The 17,255-nt window shown below is 46.8% G+C and overlaps 1 protein-coding gene across 10 annotated transcripts in view; it reads right to left on the bottom strand.

The window, feature by feature from the left end:
• The window catches only part of PEBP4 (phosphatidylethanolamine binding protein 4), a 247,315-nt gene that overhangs the window by 193,359 nt on the left and 36,701 nt on the right, over positions 1–17,255 (bottom strand). For 6 of the 10 annotated variants that reach the window (XM_038573813.1, XM_038573809.1, XM_038573814.1 and 3 more), the window contains 2 exons: positions 6,292–6,428; positions 748–874 (listed from right to left, as the gene is read on the bottom strand). In XM_038573813.1, the coding sequence (XP_038429741.1) occupies positions 748–874; positions 6,292–6,422 (258 nt within the window). In that variant the 5' untranslated portion in view covers positions 6,423–6,428. Of the gene's footprint in view, positions 1–747; positions 875–6,291; positions 6,429–6,513; positions 6,726–10,562; positions 10,616–17,255 lie in introns of those variants that run through there. The other 4 variants (XM_038573810.1, XM_038573815.1, XM_038573806.1 and 1 more) reach the window with 4 other exon arrangements.

The raw sequence follows: 17,255 nt of genomic DNA, 5'->3' as shown, positions 1-17,255 counted from the left end.
TGTAGGTTGGCATTGGCACCTCCTACTAAAACACAGCAGATGAAGCGAGAGTCACCCTCCAGTACTGACACTTTGGGGACTCGGTGTGACCTAGGAATCAAGGAAGAAACAAACAGCCCCAGAGCAGCGCCACCAGGACATGGCCTGGCCACTGGAAGCCCCAGCCACAGTCCCACTTCCCTGGGCTTACTACACCCCCTAACTAAGGGAAGCATCCAGAACAAGACAGTACTCGTCATTTCCTAGTAAAAAGAATAGTTATTTCCAATTCCTAAAAATGTTTGGTGTGTTTCATGTCACAAAGACGGAGTCAAAATGCACAGCTCCGCTTGCTTAGCCTCCGCAAGGAGCACTGCCCATTACCAACTAGCTCCTCCCCATTTAAAGATCATTCTGAAAGCCCCACCACTTCGCACCTTGGGAAAAGACTCTCTCTTTTCCTTGTCTCTGCCGGCTTCAAAGCACACACCAGCCGGTCTGTACCAGGAACCGGGACAGGCCTCGATGGAGCAGTCCCAGAGTTCCACTCACACTCCCAATCTGCAGCCCTCCTCCCCACCCCAACCTCCTCCAAGGCCATGGGAATGCTCTAAGGAAGGCATGTGCTTATGACATCAGCCTTCTGAGAACATGAGACCCAACCCAGACGGCCCTGCACAAGGCTTCAAGTCACCCAGAAGAGCGGGCTCAGATGGAAACAAAGACCCATGGTCCTCCTCCTCCTCTTCCTCCTTCCTCCTCACTCACCTCCAAAGCCCCGGGGAACTTGACTATGGGCTCAGCCCAGTGGGTGATCTTCTGTCGGTAGTTGTTGCAGTCAGGAACAAACATGCAGCCAATGTTCCCCAGCTCTGGGTAGAAAACTTCAAGGCCCCTACCGAGAGAGGGAGGTGGTCAGCGCATGTAGTTCTGGGGGAGCCTGCAGGGTTCACAGGCTTCAGGACAGCACCATTGGGAATGGAGGGTCAAGTAGGATCGAATCCCAGGCCTGCTACTAACTAGCATGACCTGTGTGGTGTGTGGTTTAGGATCTACTTGACCTCTTGGTGGCTCAGTTTGTTCACCTGTAAAAAGTGGACACTGACAGTACCTACTTAGAGCGTTGACGTGAGGAGTAAAGGTGACCAATGTTTACAACGGAGCCAGCGTGTCATCAGTGGTCAGACGTGTTACCTATCATCATTTACTTCCCAAAAGGATGCACATCCTTAGGCATCCTTAGGCAAACTGGGTCATTGTCTTTAAAGTAAGATTGGGTTTATAAGAGCAATATTTCAACATTGCTTTCCAGGAATGTTCTCTTTACGTGAAGAAAGGTTCAGCAAGTGAGCACAGCCTTCTTCACGGGTACAGGCATCTGTCAACCTTTAACAATCCAGTTCCTCTTCATGTCTGCTGTCTTCACCAGTACTTCCATAATCCACATCTCTGGGTCAAGTATCACCCAGTAACCTACCTACCATTCCTTGTGCTTTTTTTTTTTTTAAAGGTTTCATTTAGGGATCCCTGGGTGGCGCAGCGGTTTGGCGCCTGCCTTTGGCCCAGGGCACGATCCTGGAGACCCGGGATCGAATCCCACATCGGGCTCCCGGTGCATGGAGCCTGCTTCTCCCTCTGCCTGTGTCTCTGCCTCTCTCTCTCTCTCTGTGACTATCATAAGTAAATAAATAAAAATTAAAAAAAAAATAAAAAAAAAATAAAGGTTTCATTTATTTATTCATGAGAGATACACAGAGAGAGAGAGAGGCAAAGACATGGGCAGAGGGAGAAGCAAGCTCCATGCAGGGAGCCGGATGTGGGATCCTGTAGGCCCTGGGCTGAAGACGGTGCTAAACCACTGAGCCACCCGGGCTGCCCTCCCTGTGCTTTTGAAATGCAAATGTCTCCTGGGGGTAAACCATCTGAACACTAAGACAGTAGTATGAATCCATTTGTCTGCTTTTTCCCTGTGAAGGCCTGAATAGCACGAATGCTCTGAGAATCCGGTTCACTGGGAGGGCTCTTGCCATAACTCCACCAAGGTTAGCCTGAAGGGCTCACCTATAACCAAAACTCAGGGATAGAAGCCAGGCTGTCAAATAGATACTTTAAAAAAAAAAATCTTTGTGCCAACCTTTTTTTTTTTTTTACTTGCCCTTCCTCTCTGTCCCCCTGTCATTTCTTATCACCAAGACCCAGGGTCTCTATAGGGTGCATTTGGTTAAGCTGATTCCCCCCCCCCCCCGCCCCCTCAGAGAAGGGGGGCAGGGTTTCAGCTTTGCTGAAAAGCTGAGGCAGCTCCACAGCCTGCCAGCAGTCACCCAGAGCTGGCCATGATTCTCTTGCTGGGGGTAATGCCTGGAGGAGACCCAGCAAGGATATAATGAGGGAATCCATCTGGAAGGGGAGCTCCTGAGTTCTGGATCTGGGGGAAAGGCAAGGACAGCCTCCTGGTGGGGAACCCCACATTCCCTGCCCATCCCAATCCTTCCTGAGGTCCCATCTTGGGCCTTGGCTGCTGGAGGCTGCAACACCCAGCAGACACAGGATGTTTCCATGGGCCAGCACCCCTGAGGAGCCTCTGGCCAGTTAGCTGAACTTCTGGTTTGCTCAGCTCATTTGTTTCTTTTACCTCTTGGCAAGGCTAAAGTAATACCTTCTGGATCGTTTTGATCACTTTTGAACAAGTCGTAGGGACAGGTTTTCGTTTTTCTTCACAGCAGCGTTGCAATTGGTTTTTGGTTTTTTTGTTGTTTTTTTTTGTTTTTGTTTTTGTTTTTGTTTGAGAGACAGAGAGAGCACGAGTGGTGGGAGGGGTAGAGAGAGAGGGAGACAGAGAATCCTAAGCTGGCTCCGCCCTCAGCGTGGAGCCCAGCATGGGGCTCCATCTCACAGCCCTGAGATAATGACCTGAGCTGAAACCGAGAACCTGACACTTAACTGCCTGAACCACCCAGGCGCCCCAACAGCAACATTTTAAAGACTGTTCTGTTTGTTTCTGCCATGACTCCCTGCCGCTGCAGCTAGCAAGGTCCGAGGCCGATAGAGGGGCCCCTTCCCTGGCAGAGAGATGGAGGGTCAGCAGCACATAGGCCAGCACCGGGAAAGGCCAAGGGGCAGGGAGGAGGGGAATGGAGACCCAGAGGGGCCTCCCCCAGGAAACAAATGGGTCTCCTCTTTGTATCCTGATGGAATTGCTGCAAATCTTAAAACAGTTAAGCAAAATCAGCAAGTTGATGTTGGGTGAGTGGGCCTCGAGCCACAGAGTGGGCCCTGGGAGGGTGGGTGCTGGGAGGCCAGGGATAAGGTCCGTGCCCCCCCGCCCTGGTCACACCTTGAGGTGCTGCCAGCCCAGTGTCTGGAAACCACAAGCTGCCCCACACAGCAGGCAGCACCAAGGCACCATGCAGGCCTCTGTCCTGTTCGGCGGTTTTGCCAAAGCCTTGCATCAGGGCACAGAAGGCAAATTTATTCGATTTGTGAGCGGCACAAAGCTGATTAATAGCAATGATCAAATTGTTCATTGATTAAAACTAACAGATGACCAAATCAGCCTGGAAAAGGATCTGGACAAGCCTGAGATAAATAAATCGAAAATTGAATTTAGTAAGAACACACTTTAGAACCGTGCCCTCTTCTTGCAGTGCCCTTCCTGCTCATGGGGTGCCTCCCCTGGGGCACGTTCTGTCTCCATCCTCAGGGTTGGGGCATTTCCCGGTCAACCTCGCAAGACCTGAGGGCACAGAGCGGAGGGGACAGGCGGCTCTGCACGGAGTAGGGAGCCCGATGTGGGGCTCAATCCCCTGACCCTGAGATCATGACCTGAACTGAAATTGAGAGTCATACACTTACTGACTGAGCCATCCAGGCACCACCGAAACCTAGGTTCTGATCTCTGTTTTTGTCAATCTACTCAGGCTTATCTCAGGGGTAGGTAAGGTATTACTCTGGAAGAGCTTTTCTCTTAACTGTGTTTTCCTACTGCTTGTCCCTAGACATAGAATTCCTCTTTTCTAGATTAATAATGCCAGGTATTAAAGCCCGACTTTAAAAATTCCCTTTCAGGGGGATCTCTGGTGGTTTAGCACCTGCCTTCGGCCCATGGCATGATCCTGGAGTTCTGGGATCGAGTCCTGCATTGGAGTCCTTGCATGGAGCCTGCTTCTCCCTCTGCTTGTGTCTCTGCCTCTCTCTCTCTCTCTCTCTCTCTGTCTCTTGTGAATAAATAAAATCTTTTTTAAAAATTAAAATTAAAAAATAAATAAATAAAAATTCCCTTTTAGACTCTATACATCCATGAGACGAGTGGCTTGTCTGGGGGCACTCTTGGTGAAGTGAAAAGCCTGAGCTAAACAGCATTTTTGGGGAGGGGAGCCCTAGCATAAGAGTTACTGACCCCTCCTCGGGGCTCTGGTGTGTCCATAACGTGTTCTCAGTTGGTGATGATCTTTTACCAATGGCAATCTTCAGCAGTAATAAAGATAAATCTCCCCTTTTATGCGGTGATGGTTTACAATCAGACATTTCCTACCAAATAACCTTAGTGTGGCGAGTTCGTGTTTCTCATACTGGGGGTCTGCTGGTGTATTCTAGGAAGTCCCGAGAATGGCTGGGCCAAAGACCAAATTGCAGCTGCCCCTCCCCACAAGTTCATAGGCCAACTCTCAGCCCCCAGAGTGATGGCATTATGAAGTGGGGCCTCCAGGAGGTGCCTTCCACTATGCCCGAGCTAGTAAGAAGACGGCCATCTATGCATCAGGAAGTAGGTTCTTACCAGACATGGAAGTGGTGGACACCTCCAGAAGGATGAGCTATAAATTTCTGCTGTTTATGAGGTGCCCTGCACTGGCATTTTGTTAGAACAGCCCAAGTGGACTAAGATAGCCCCCCCTTTGCTGGAGTTTGAGAGGCTTCTAGCCCCTGGAGGAAGATCAGCAGTCAGAGGTGGGTGGGGAAAGAGTGTTGGGTGTGGAGTCAGATAAGGGGGTGCTGAACCCTGGCTTTGCCACTCGTAAGGTGTGTAAGCACAGTGGACAGGTTGTTTAACCTCTGGGGACTCCTCATAAGCAATATGAGGATGATAATACACACCTCAGAGCTCTCTCCCAGAGCTCTCAGGGGGCTCATGGTACACAGGCCACCAGGCCACCAGTGTGCAGAGGTCAGCAGGGCAGAGCCTAGGGCAGCTGGGGCCCAGGCCGGTCCCACCACCAGTGACCATACACATATGTCACTAAGTGTCCCTCAGTGAACGGTGGGAAGCACAGAGAGCCTCTGTAATGGGGCCTTATCATGGCCTGGCCCAGCTGGCCTCCCCACCTCCCGGGGACTTGATCTTTTGCCGACCAGAGTAAAATGGCAGCCCACCCTCTGGAAGGTTCCACTCAGCCCAGTGCCTAGAGGATTGGAGCCCACATGTGAGCAGCAGCCACGTTCCCTCCTTCTCCCACACAAAACTTCACCCCGAATTATTTCACCAGAGTTTCAAAAATGTACCAATAGGAACAAAATGTGTATTATCTTTTTTGGCGGGAAAGTGCTTCAACTACCTAACTTTTCAAGGGAAAACATGTATTTATCTTTCTAAAAGAACATTGGTAAGAATTCATACGTACACAGGGAGACAGAGTGAGAGAGATCTTCCCTCCTCTCTCACTTCTGATGGCTTCAGCAGGATGCCAGCCTCCGTGGCCACCAAACAGGCAGAGGGGGTTGGCAGCCATGTGGCCCCGGCGGCCCTCGGGAGGAGCCCTGAGTCCAGGACAGTCAGGCCTGGCTTTTCTAACTGACAGTTGCTGAGGAGAGAGCTGAACTCTGAGGCAGGCAGGGAGGAGCTCATGTCCTCAGAAGGGAAAAAACCCGCCCCTGATGCCCAGCCTCTTCTCTAGACAACACCCAGGGGCCACACTCCCTAAAAGGCCCACCTGCCCCACACTCCTGGGGCCTCGTTGCCGGAAAGCAAACAACCGCCCCTCACACAGGGGGCGTCCAGTCCCACATCCCCTGTCAACTGCCGCTGTTCTTTAAAATGCCACTTTGCTGAGGGTAGGGAGCAGTCGGGGCTGTGGGGAGGGATGGTCCCTCAGAGGCCTGGCAGGGTACAAGCAGGAGCTGACCACGTCCATATACCGTCTGGGCCTGGGAAAGCACCATCTGGAAGGCAGGAGCCCGCCTCAGGGTCTTTCCTTAGCGCCCTAGACCATCTTTCCATCTAGGGGGTCTCCAAAGCTCGCTCCCTTTCCGCCTATCCACAGAGACTCCCTGGCTCTGCAGACACCCCAACCTGAGACCTCAACCCCTTTTGGACCTTACTTGCAGAGGACAGCATCGGTGTCAGACAGGGCCTCGTACAAACACATGTCGCCTTCGTCCTCGTCTCTGGTGACCACCATCGTGAGACCCAGAAACAGGGCTGCCGTGGCCAGCTTCATTGTCCAGTCCATGGACACCTGCAACAGAAGGACGGTTAGAGCTGCCGGGCCCTCTGCAGGGGGCGCCCTCCTCGCCCTGCGCGTGCCCACCCCAGGGCCCCACCAGGAGGAACGGAGACCTCTCGTAAGCAGAGGGAGGACGGCGGGCAGCTGCCTGGGCCCCAGCAGCCAATCTGCCACCCGGACACAGATACCTTGGGAGGATCTGGGCCTGCTCCAAGCCGGACTCAGTTTGCAGTCCTGGCCGAGGCCCCTCCTCCGTCGGAGCAGGGCTTTGCCGGCCACTAATCCCCGCTGAGAAGCAGGAGGACTTATATAAGCCTCCCGCCCGGCTCCTCATCCTGTCCCTGCCACTTGCCCCGTGTGTGGCCAGCTGGCCATGGGCCAACCTGCTCTTTGGCTTCAAGGCAAGCCCTGGGAAGCTGGTGACCCCAGGCTTTGGGCTGGGTGGGGGTGGGGGGGCGGGTTCTGGGGTGCTTGCAAGAGCAAGACCTTGGTCGCCCTCCTAGGAGCAGAGGTTTGGCTGGGCTGTGCCCCTCAGACAGCTCTGCATCTCCTGCCCACAATTCCTGAGCCACCTGCCTTGACAGCCTTGGGGCTGACGGATGGTAGGTAGGTGGTTGGACGCAGTGACCCTGTGGAGGAGAGGCTGCTGCACTTAGGGCGCCCCAGCCCCGAGGCCAGCTCCAAAGGGCCAGCTGAGGACAGAAGGGCTCCTCTGACTGCACCTTGCCGCAGTGCTGAACTCAGCACTCTCCCAAAATAATAGTCTCTGGAGAAGACACCAGCAGGGCTGCTGGGGAACGGGGCAGCTTGTGCGGTGCTGGGTGCCGGGTGCAGGTGCTGGCTGGGAGGAAGGGGGGTAGCAGCCTGCAGGAAGTTGTGTGTGGGACTCTGACTGGAACAGGAGAGGGCAGGAGAAGATCAGAGGCACTTCTCCCACGGCCTTTCCACTTGATCTGCGCTCCGTCTTCTCTGAGATGGGGTGTGGGGGTGTGCTGGGGGACGTTCCACCAGCCGGGAACCGAGGACTCCTGGCTTCTGCTCTGAGCCACTCCAGGCTGCTGGGGGTGGGGGGGTTGGTTGGTGGAGGGGGGGGTGGCGATGCCCCAGCAGGACGCACCACTTCTCGCCTTCAAAAACAAGTAAAATGCCCCCGTCACTCTTGTGCCTTGCTGAGGAAGATGAGATCATAGCCATAAAGTATATGCAGCTCGAGCTTTAGAGAAACTATTTCCAGCATAGCTTGCTTTTCAGCTGAATTCCTGCTTCCAGGATCCCGACTTCAAGCAAAAAGCCCTTCTTTGGGGCTACAAATTAAACACACTTCTCAATAATTAGAGTCCCTGTATGATGAGCCTACCCCCCCCCCCCCGCCTCCCCAGAGGACTCATTCCTAAGATCATTCCCCTTTTGGAAGTGCCTCCTGGTAGCCTCCTCACAAGATGGCTGTGAGAATGGAACCAAACAAACTATATAAGGTCTTCAGTGCACAAATGGCCCTCCTCTAGGGATTGCTCAGTCATGTGGAGTACTCTTCCACAGGTCCATCCATTTTTTCATTCATTCATTCATTCATTCATTCATTTGCACTCCATCTTGCCACTGGGTACTGAGCACCTCCCATGTGCCAGGCCCTGGGCCCGCTCCGTCATATAGGGTCAGCATGGTCCCTGTTCTTGCAGAGCTCACTGGATAGCCAGAGCCACAAAGACAACGCTGCCAGCATTGGTATTGGCGTTGGTATTCCAAGGCCAAGAGACTCTTGTTTTCAAACTGGCAGCCACTAGAGAACCAAAACTTTCTGAATGCCAACAGCTCTTAGCACCGAAAAATGGCTGTCTAGACAGTCTCCGGCATAGGGTGGCTCTTGCTGAGCCCACTCATTCAGCAATTCTTCTTTACTCAGGATGAGCCAAGCTTTTATTATTGAATCCTCTTGCTATGATCCTCTGACGTAAGTACTATTATGATCCCATTTTACAGAGGAGGAAACTGAGGTACACAGAGGTTTGCTAACCTGGACCCTGGTCACATGGATTGTAAGTGGCCAACCTGGGATTTGAACCCATGCCATCTGCCTCCAGACTCTGCTCCTTGACCACTCTCTTCTATTGCCCCCTCTTGGAGCTTTGCTGCACCCTGTCTTCCCCCCTCTATTCCCTTTGTTCTTGGAAGGAAGCCCAGAATCTCCCACTTGGCCCATAATGTCTGCATGATCTGGCTCTTCCTGCTTCTCGAGCTGTGACTCTCTACTCTTCGCTGCTGCTGCTCAAGGTTGAACTCCAGCTCAAGCCTCAAGCTCCTTCCTGCTGCAGGGCCTTTGCCTTCCTATGCACCGCCCTCACTTCCCACCCCTTTTTGGTGGGTAGCTGAAATGTCATTTCTTCAGAGAAACGTCCTGACCCCCAGGTTCCATTAGATTCCTGTTAGACAGAATCATAGCTCCTTAGTCCTTTCCTTGTTCTTATATGCTTGTAATGCATTATTTTGTAACTATTTGCTCAGATATTAGCTATAGTTCCCCCACCCCCATTCTACAAGTTCCTTGTCCTGTAGGCTGTACGGCATCTGTGTCCAGCATCCCAAGCACAGTTCCTGGCGTGTCTAGATGCTTAATAAACTACCCTGTGAATGCCTGACAAACCTGCCACCTCTGTTTCTGATAGTCCTATTTTCACGTAATAGCTCCTAACTCCATAAGCATCAGCAGGAAGTAACCACTCAGGTTGGCCCCTGGCCCTGGGTCCCTTTTGCTTATTTATCTAACCTTCTCTGGCTTGTTTTCGTACAGAGAGATCTGACACAGAGTGCAGTGGTTCTTGGCATTTTCGAATCTGATCTTTCTCTTGGGGATTCACAGGACTTCACTTCATACGCAGAGTCCAAGATCTGGGAACCACATTCAAGCCCAGGAGGGCACAGCATCCCCTTCCCATTACCAGCCTCTTTTACTCGATTGCCTTATTTCTGGAAACTCCTATCTCTAGATCCTGAGGTAGCCACCCTGGGAGCCCCCTTCTTTTCCTCTGATCATCTGGGCAGTGACCACATCCCAGTACGATCAGGTAGGCTGAGCCTGTTGGTTTCCTGAGATGCTTCAGTCCCTCCAAAACCCAGGATCTGTTGGGCCAGGGCTCCTGGAACTCTTGACTTCTCTTCTATCCCTCCAGACCTCTGTGCCTGACACCTGCCCCATCACTACCGAGGTGTCACCTTTCTTTATCCAGACAGATGCTCATGCTTTCCCTCCCTCCTAAACCTTTTCACCACATATGCCTCTGGAATCTGAATTTATGGCGACCACGTTCCCCCTCACTCTTTTCCTTTACTCTACATTTAAAAAATTGAGACTTACACACCATAAAAGTCACCCTTTTAACATGTACAATTCAGTGATTTTTTAGTATTGAAATCACTAAAGGTTATGCAACCCTCACAAAGTTATGCAACCATCATCACTGACTAATTCCAGAACATTTTAATCACCCCCAAAGAAGCCCCAAAGCAGAACTCATTAACAGTTACTCCCCATTCCTACCTCTCCCAGTCCTTAGGAGCCACTAATCTACTCTCTATCTTTGTAGATTTGGCTATTCTGGGTGTTTCATATAAATGGAATCATACTGCAGTTGACCCTTGAACAACATGGAGATTAAGGATGTCAATCCCCTGTGCAGTTGAAAATCTGTGCGTAACTTTTAAATCCTCCCAGATTTAACTACTAATAACCTACTGTTGCCTGGTATCATGACCTGAGCCCAAGGCAGGTGCTTAATTGACTGAGCCACCCAGGCACCCCAGTCTTTTTATTTTCTTGATGGTGTGGTTTGATGCACAAAAGGTTAACTTCAATGGACTCCATAGAACTTCAATGAAGTCCAATTTATCTATTTCTTCTTTTGCTGTCTATGTTTTTGGTGTCATATTCAAGAAATTATTGCCAAATCCAATGACATGAAGCTTTTCCTCTATGTTTCCTTTTCCTCTATGTTTCCTCTATGTTTCCAATCTTATATATATATCATTGATCCATTGTGGGTTAACTTTTTTGAAGATTTATTTATTTATTTTAGAGAAGGAGAGAAAGAGAGAGAAAGAGATCACAAGCAGGGGGAGGGGTTGGGGGAGAGAATCTCCAAGCAGACTCACCAGAGTGGAGACCCTGACACGGGGCTCAATCTCACAACCCATGAGATCATGACCTGAGCAGAAACCAAAAGTCAGAGGCTTAATCAACTCAGCTACCCAGGCGCCCCCATTGTGAGTTAATTTTTATAAGTTGTGTTAGGCAAGGATCCATTTTTATTCTTTTTCATGTAACTATCCAGTTGTTCCAACATCATTTGGTGAAAAGATTGCTTTCCCCATTGATACCACTTCACCTCTACCTCTTGCCATAACCAGAATCTCCCTGACTCTTGAGAAGCTGCTTCTCCTGAAGTTCTTCAAAGTGTGAATGCTCAGTCTCCCACCCCCAACATGATTCAGGGTTGGGAGGTAAGGTTGACTAGCACCCCATTCCCCATTGCTGCTTCTCTACCATGACTCCTCAGCCCTCTTGTCAAAATCTACATTTCATGAGGCTTACTCCATCTATCACTCCTTGCTCACTGAAGACATTGGTACTTGGCATGGAAACTTTCCCTTGTTCTAAGTCTTGACATCAACCCAGGGGTAAATCCATATGCATGGAGACGCTGCTTCCAACACTTCTCCTCCTTCCTCTCTAGCCTCTTTTCTTTTATTTTTTTAAAAGATTTTATTTATTTATTCATGAGAGACACACAGAGAGGCAGAGACATAGGCAGGGGGAGAAGCAGGCCCTTCCATTTGGAGCTTGATATAGGACTAGATCCCAGGACCCTATGATCACGACCTGAGCCAAAGGCAGAGGCTCAAGCAGTGAGCCAGGTGCCCCTCTAGCCTCTTTTCTGATGGCAACTTCTTGGACACTGTCATCACTAAAAACCATTCCATTCCTGAAATCTTACATTTAAATCTTTAAGCAGCTATTCTCTTAACCTCTCCTTCCTTTGCTCTCACTTCATTACTCCCACTGCATCTCATTCTGAACTCCAATCCCGTGACCACTGTCTTTTCTCCTTACCTATTCTGATTTCCTTCTCTCTGATGCCTAGTTTCCTATGGATCTTTACTTCCACTCTTCACTTGCCACCATCCTCAATTCCTTCCTCCTTATCCTCATGTTGTGGCTGTTGGGCATAAGTCCAATTTTGAAGCACTCTCCCTGCTCCACTGGGTACACTTGCTGCTCTCCCCTCCCACTTATCTTCCCCTGAGAAGCAAGGGATGGGGAAAGTTATTGTGCTAAGTCAAAGAAGCCTGTCACAAAAGACCATATAGTATGATTCCTTTTATATGAAACGTCCAGAATAGGAAAATATATAGGGACATAAAATTGATTCATGGTCACTGAGGGCTGGGGGGTGGGTGGATGAGTGAACAGGGCAGATGGGGGTGATCACTAAAAGGTATGGGGTTTCTTTTGGAGGTGATGAAAATGTTTTAACATTGTGGTGATGGTTGTACATATCTGTAATTATACTTAAAAACACTGAATTTTATACTTTAAAAGCCATTCAAATTGTGCATATTTAAATTATGCCATCCAATGTGGTGAACTGTGTGGTATGTGAAACATATCTCAAAGCTGTTTAAAAAAAAAAGAAAACAGTCCAGGTAACATCAGGAAAATGATGGACTGGGAGGCTCATGCACTCTAAACCCAACCCAAACCAAACAACCAACAAAACAAACAAACAAAAACCCTTCACAGCTGGCTGAGTTAGGAGCTCTGGATAATAGTGAAGGATTGAGCTCAACCAAGTGAATGCTAACTCAAGAAAAAGTTGCCTTCAAATTGGTAAGAAATTTCTTGGCATTTTCACGTGTCTCTCACCCCACACCCTCCCAAGCATAGTTAAGTCTTGGTTTAGAGGAAACTGAAGCCCAGTTACTGGTTTCCTCTCTCAAATCAGAGGGAGCCAAGTAGACCATATTACAGTATTCCAATCTGTCTAGGAGTTGTCTGAAGGACTGGTCTCTATTTTGTCTAACTCAGGTCTCAGGGAAAATAAGGAGTAGGTTGCTTATGAGAGCTGCAGGGAGACTACAGACCTGCAGATACTTGGGGCAAGAATTTATGGATAGAGACAGATAAAAGATAATATAGGATCCAAAGAGAAGCTAGGGTGAGATTCTTGGGGAAATTCAGACATCTAAAAGAAGTTGTGTAAATGAGGGAATTGAGAAAGCTACATTCAGGTCCAGGAAGACATGCTTAGAAAAGACCAGAGAAGATCTTAAGTTCTGATCTTGTGCTGATCTTTGGGCCCAGGGCATGCTCAGCTAATTAGTAAATGTCTTCTTTGGCACACAGCCAGTCTGCAAAAACTAGGAAAGGTGGTTGTTTCTTTCAAATACTCAATTTTCAGCAACAACAAAAAATCACAAATAATAAAAAAAAACATAGCCATTCAAAGGAATAAAATAAGTTGACATAAACTGTCCCTGAGGATGTTCACACATCAGATTTGTTAAAGACCTTAAGATAACTGTCTTCAATATATTCAAAGAGCTAAAGGAAAACATGAGTGAAGAGCTAAAGAAAATCTTGGGGCACCTGGGTGGCTCAATTGGTTAAGTGTCTGCCTTTAGCTTAGGTCATGATCCTAAGGTCCTGGGATTGAGCCCTCAATGGGGCTTCCTGCTCAGCAGGGAACCTGCTTCTCTCTCTCTCTGTCTCTGTCTCTCTCTCTTTCTCTCCAATAAATAAATAAATAATCGAAAAAAAAGAACTAAGGAAAACACTATATGACCAAATCAGAATATCAACAAAGTATAAAAATTATGAAAAGGAGCAAAATAAATTCTAGAGCTCAAAAATGAAATAACTGCAATGATAAATTTACTAAAGGGATTCAATAGCACATTTGAGCAAGGAGAAAAAAAAAGAATTGATGAATTTGAAGATAGGAACATTGAGATTATTGAATCTAGGAGCAGAAGCAAAAAGAAAAAAGATGAAAAAAAATGAACAGAGCTTAAGAGATCCATAGGATGCCATCAAGTAGACCAATATATGCATTATGAGAGTTTGAGAAGGTAAAACAGAGCCGGGGGCAGAAAGAACATTTGAAAAAATAATGGCCAAAAACGTCCCAAATTTGATGAAATACATGGATCTGCAAATGCAAAAAGCTCAAGAAATGCCAAGTAGAATAAACTTAAAGACACTTATACCAGGATCCCTGGGTGGCTCAGCGGTTTGGCACCTGCCTTCAGCCCAGGGCCTGATCCTGGAGACCTGGGATTGAGTCCCACATCGGGTTCCCTGCATGGAGCCTGCTTCTTCCTCTGCCTGTGTCTCTGCCTCTCTCTCTCTGTGTCTCTCATGAATAAATAAATACAATCTTAAAAAAAAAAAAAGGCACTCATACGAAGACACATAATGGAACTGTTGAAAGACAAAAAAATGGAATCTTGAAAGCAGCAAGAGAAAAGGGACTTGACATATACAAGATATCCTCTGTAAGACAGCTGATTTTTTTAAATGATATTTTAGTGTTTTTTAAAAAGATTTTATTTATTTATTTGAGAGAGAGAGAAAGAGAGAGAATGAGCTGGGGGGGAAGGGCAGAGGGAGAGGGAGAAGCAGACTACTCGCTGATTGCAAAGCCGGATGTAGGGCTGGGTCCCAGGACTCTGAGATCATGACCTGAGCCAAAGGCAGCCACTTAACCAACTGAGCCATCCAGTCGCCCCCTGACAGTCGAGTTACAGAAGAAACTTTGGAGCCTGGTGCATTGGGAAAATATATAGTTGACCTTCAAACAGCAGGGAGGTTAGGTGCAGTGACCCCCATGCAGTAAAAAATTTGCATATAAATACTTTGACTTCCCCAAAACTTATGTACTAATAACCTACTGTCGACTGGAACCCTTACTGATAACATAAACAATTGGTTAATGAATATTTTGTACATTATCTATATTACATATTGTATTCTTACAATAAAGTAAGCTAGAGAAAAGAAAATATTATTTTTATTTTTTTTTAAAGATTTTACTTATTTCTTCATAGAGACAGACAGAGAGAGGCAGAGACATGGGGAGAGGAAGAAGCAGGGACCCTAATGCAGGACTCTATCCCAAGACCCTGGGATCACAACCTGAGCCAAAGGCAGACGCTCAACCGCTGAGCCACCCAGGTGCCCCCTCCCCAAAATCATAAAGAAGAGAAAAAAAATCAACAATTAAGTAGATCAAATCTATGTTGTTCAAGGGTTAACTGTATTTAAAATTTTTAAAGAAAAAACTGTCTATATCCAGCAAAACTGTCCTTCAAGAATGAGGGAGATATTAAGACATTCCCAGACAAACAAAAACTGAGTGAGAGTTCATTGCCACTAGAGATTTCCTGCAAGAAAGTCTTTCAGGTTGAAATGAAAGGACAGCAGACAGTAACCTGATGTTAGATGAAGATATAAAGATCTCAGGTAGAGGTAAATATATAGGTAAACATAAAAGCCAGTATTACTACAATTTTTCTTTGAAACTCCACTTTTTTTTAAAAGTAGGATTTAAAAGTAATTCCAGATCTTTGCTAGTGTACAGATATATAAAGATATAATTTGTGACATCAATTACATAAAGTAGGGGAGTGTAGCTATATAGGAGTAGAGTTCTTACATGCAATTGAAATTAAGTTGGTATCAATTCAAATTAGATCATAGTACTTTTAGGATGTTTTACGTGATGCTCATGATACCCACAAAATATACCTACATAACATACACAAAAAGAAGTTAGAAGGGAGTAAAAACATGTTGCTACAAACTCTTTCAAAAGGTTAAAGTGGAGGGAACACTTCCTAAGTCATTTTGTGAGGCTAACATTACCCTGATACCAAAACTAGAGAAAGACACTATAAAAAAGGAAAATTAAAGACCAATACTCTTCATGAATATTGATGTAAAAATCCTGGCAAACCACATCCAGAAGCATATTAACAGGATTATATAACATGACCAAGTAAGATTTATTCCTAGAACATAAGAATGGTTCAACATAAGAACATCAACAAATATAATACACCACATTGACAGAATGAAGGGAAAAAACCCACATGATTATCTCCCTCGATGCAGAAAAAGCATTTGACAAAACTTAACAACTTTATTGATGAAAAAACACTCAACAAACTAGGAAGAGAAGGAAACATCCTCAATATGATAAAGGCCATGTATGAAATACTCATAGCTAATATCATACACAAAAACTTTCCTCAAACACCAAGAACAAGACAAATGTATTAGTTTGCCAGGGCTGTCATAGAAAACACCACAGACTGGTGGCTTAAGCAACAGGAACTTGCTTTTCTCACAATGAGGAGTTACTACTTAATGGTTACAGATTTTATGTTGGGGTAATACATGTCTTGAAATACATAGAATGATAAATGCTCAACATTGTGACTGTAATGCCACTGAATTGTACTCTTAAAAGAGTTAAAATGGTAAATTTTATGCATATTTTAGCACTCACACATACCCCATGCCCATCCAAGGAACTAGTGGTCTATAGAGCCCACTTTGGAAACACTGACCTCATCCATTCTCCTCACTGTATAGACCACTTGATCAGCCTGTGTAGACTACTTTCCATACTCTCAACTGGCTCTGCTTTCTCCCACCCTAAGGCCTTTGTACAAGCTGTTCTCTCTGCAAAGAGAGCCATTCTCTCTTGTCTCATGACACATATGGCTAACTTTTGCTTATCCTTCAGATGTTGCTTAAATCACCGATTTTCCTTCAGTGAACCTTCTTAGCTATCCTCTCCTATCCACATACAGTTTCTGCAATGCTACCACCATGTTAGTATGTATCGGGCCATTTTTATTTGCCATTTACTTGTGCTTATCTAACACTAGACTGTTTCCTTTATGGGAGAAGAACCACATGTGTCCTGTGAATTGCTGTGTCTGGCACCTAACACAGTGGCTGAGAAACAGCAGATGCTCAATTACCACTTAAAGAAGGAAGGAAATAAGGGAGGGAAGGGTGGACATTGATCGCCTAAAGATCACATCTCCACCTCCACTTTAATCTGTGCCTCACTTGAGTTCCAGGGACAGTGTTTGCTCCTCCTTCAATAGCATTTGCCAGTATCTTTCTTCTGTTTTAGTTTTCTGTGCACATATTTCATCCTGTGAGGGTCCCAGTTGTTTCTGCATCCCCCACAGTACTTTGAATATAGTAGACACTTAACTAAATAAGCACATACATTAAAAATAGCATGTTGTAAATGGAATATTCTGACTTTATGTTTTCTTTCATATGTAAAGAGTAAGGGAAGAACCACAAAGTCTCCCAAAATGCACTTGAGCCATCCTTTAGTTCTCAACTAAAAGATGTTGCTTTTATCCTCCTTTCATTTCAGATAACCAATTTGGAAATTGTCTTGGAATGTAAAAGTATCAGAATATAATTTCTTTTGTTATTTTAGGAAATGCTTCCTTTCCTTCTGTCACGTTTTGAATTGTAGATGTTTAACTTATCAAACAGAAGATGCCAGAACTGGTGGTGTTGACAGGGGGTGGGGCAAGGAGGCAGTGGCAGAGAGAGCTCCAGAGCTGAATTTTCTAGCAGTTACATTTCCTAAGAGTCAGTGACTGGAAGACTGTCCAGCCCTGGCCCCTAAGCCAACCACTCATTTTACCCAAAGGTTCTGCTAGACCTCCAGCCAGAAGCTGGGGGCTTGGTCCACTTTACTCCAAGGACAACAAAGTCTTCTTTCTGGGAGCCCCAGCTTGTTGGTCTCA

The sequence above is a fragment of the Canis lupus genome, chromosome 25, assembly GCF_011100685.1.
Source record: "Canis lupus familiaris isolate Mischka breed German Shepherd chromosome 25, alternate assembly UU_Cfam_GSD_1.0, whole genome shotgun sequence".
In the NCBI taxonomy this organism is placed as follows: domain Eukaryota; kingdom Metazoa; phylum Chordata; class Mammalia; order Carnivora; family Canidae; genus Canis; species Canis lupus.
This window is presented reverse-complemented; position numbering and strand designations above follow the sequence as displayed.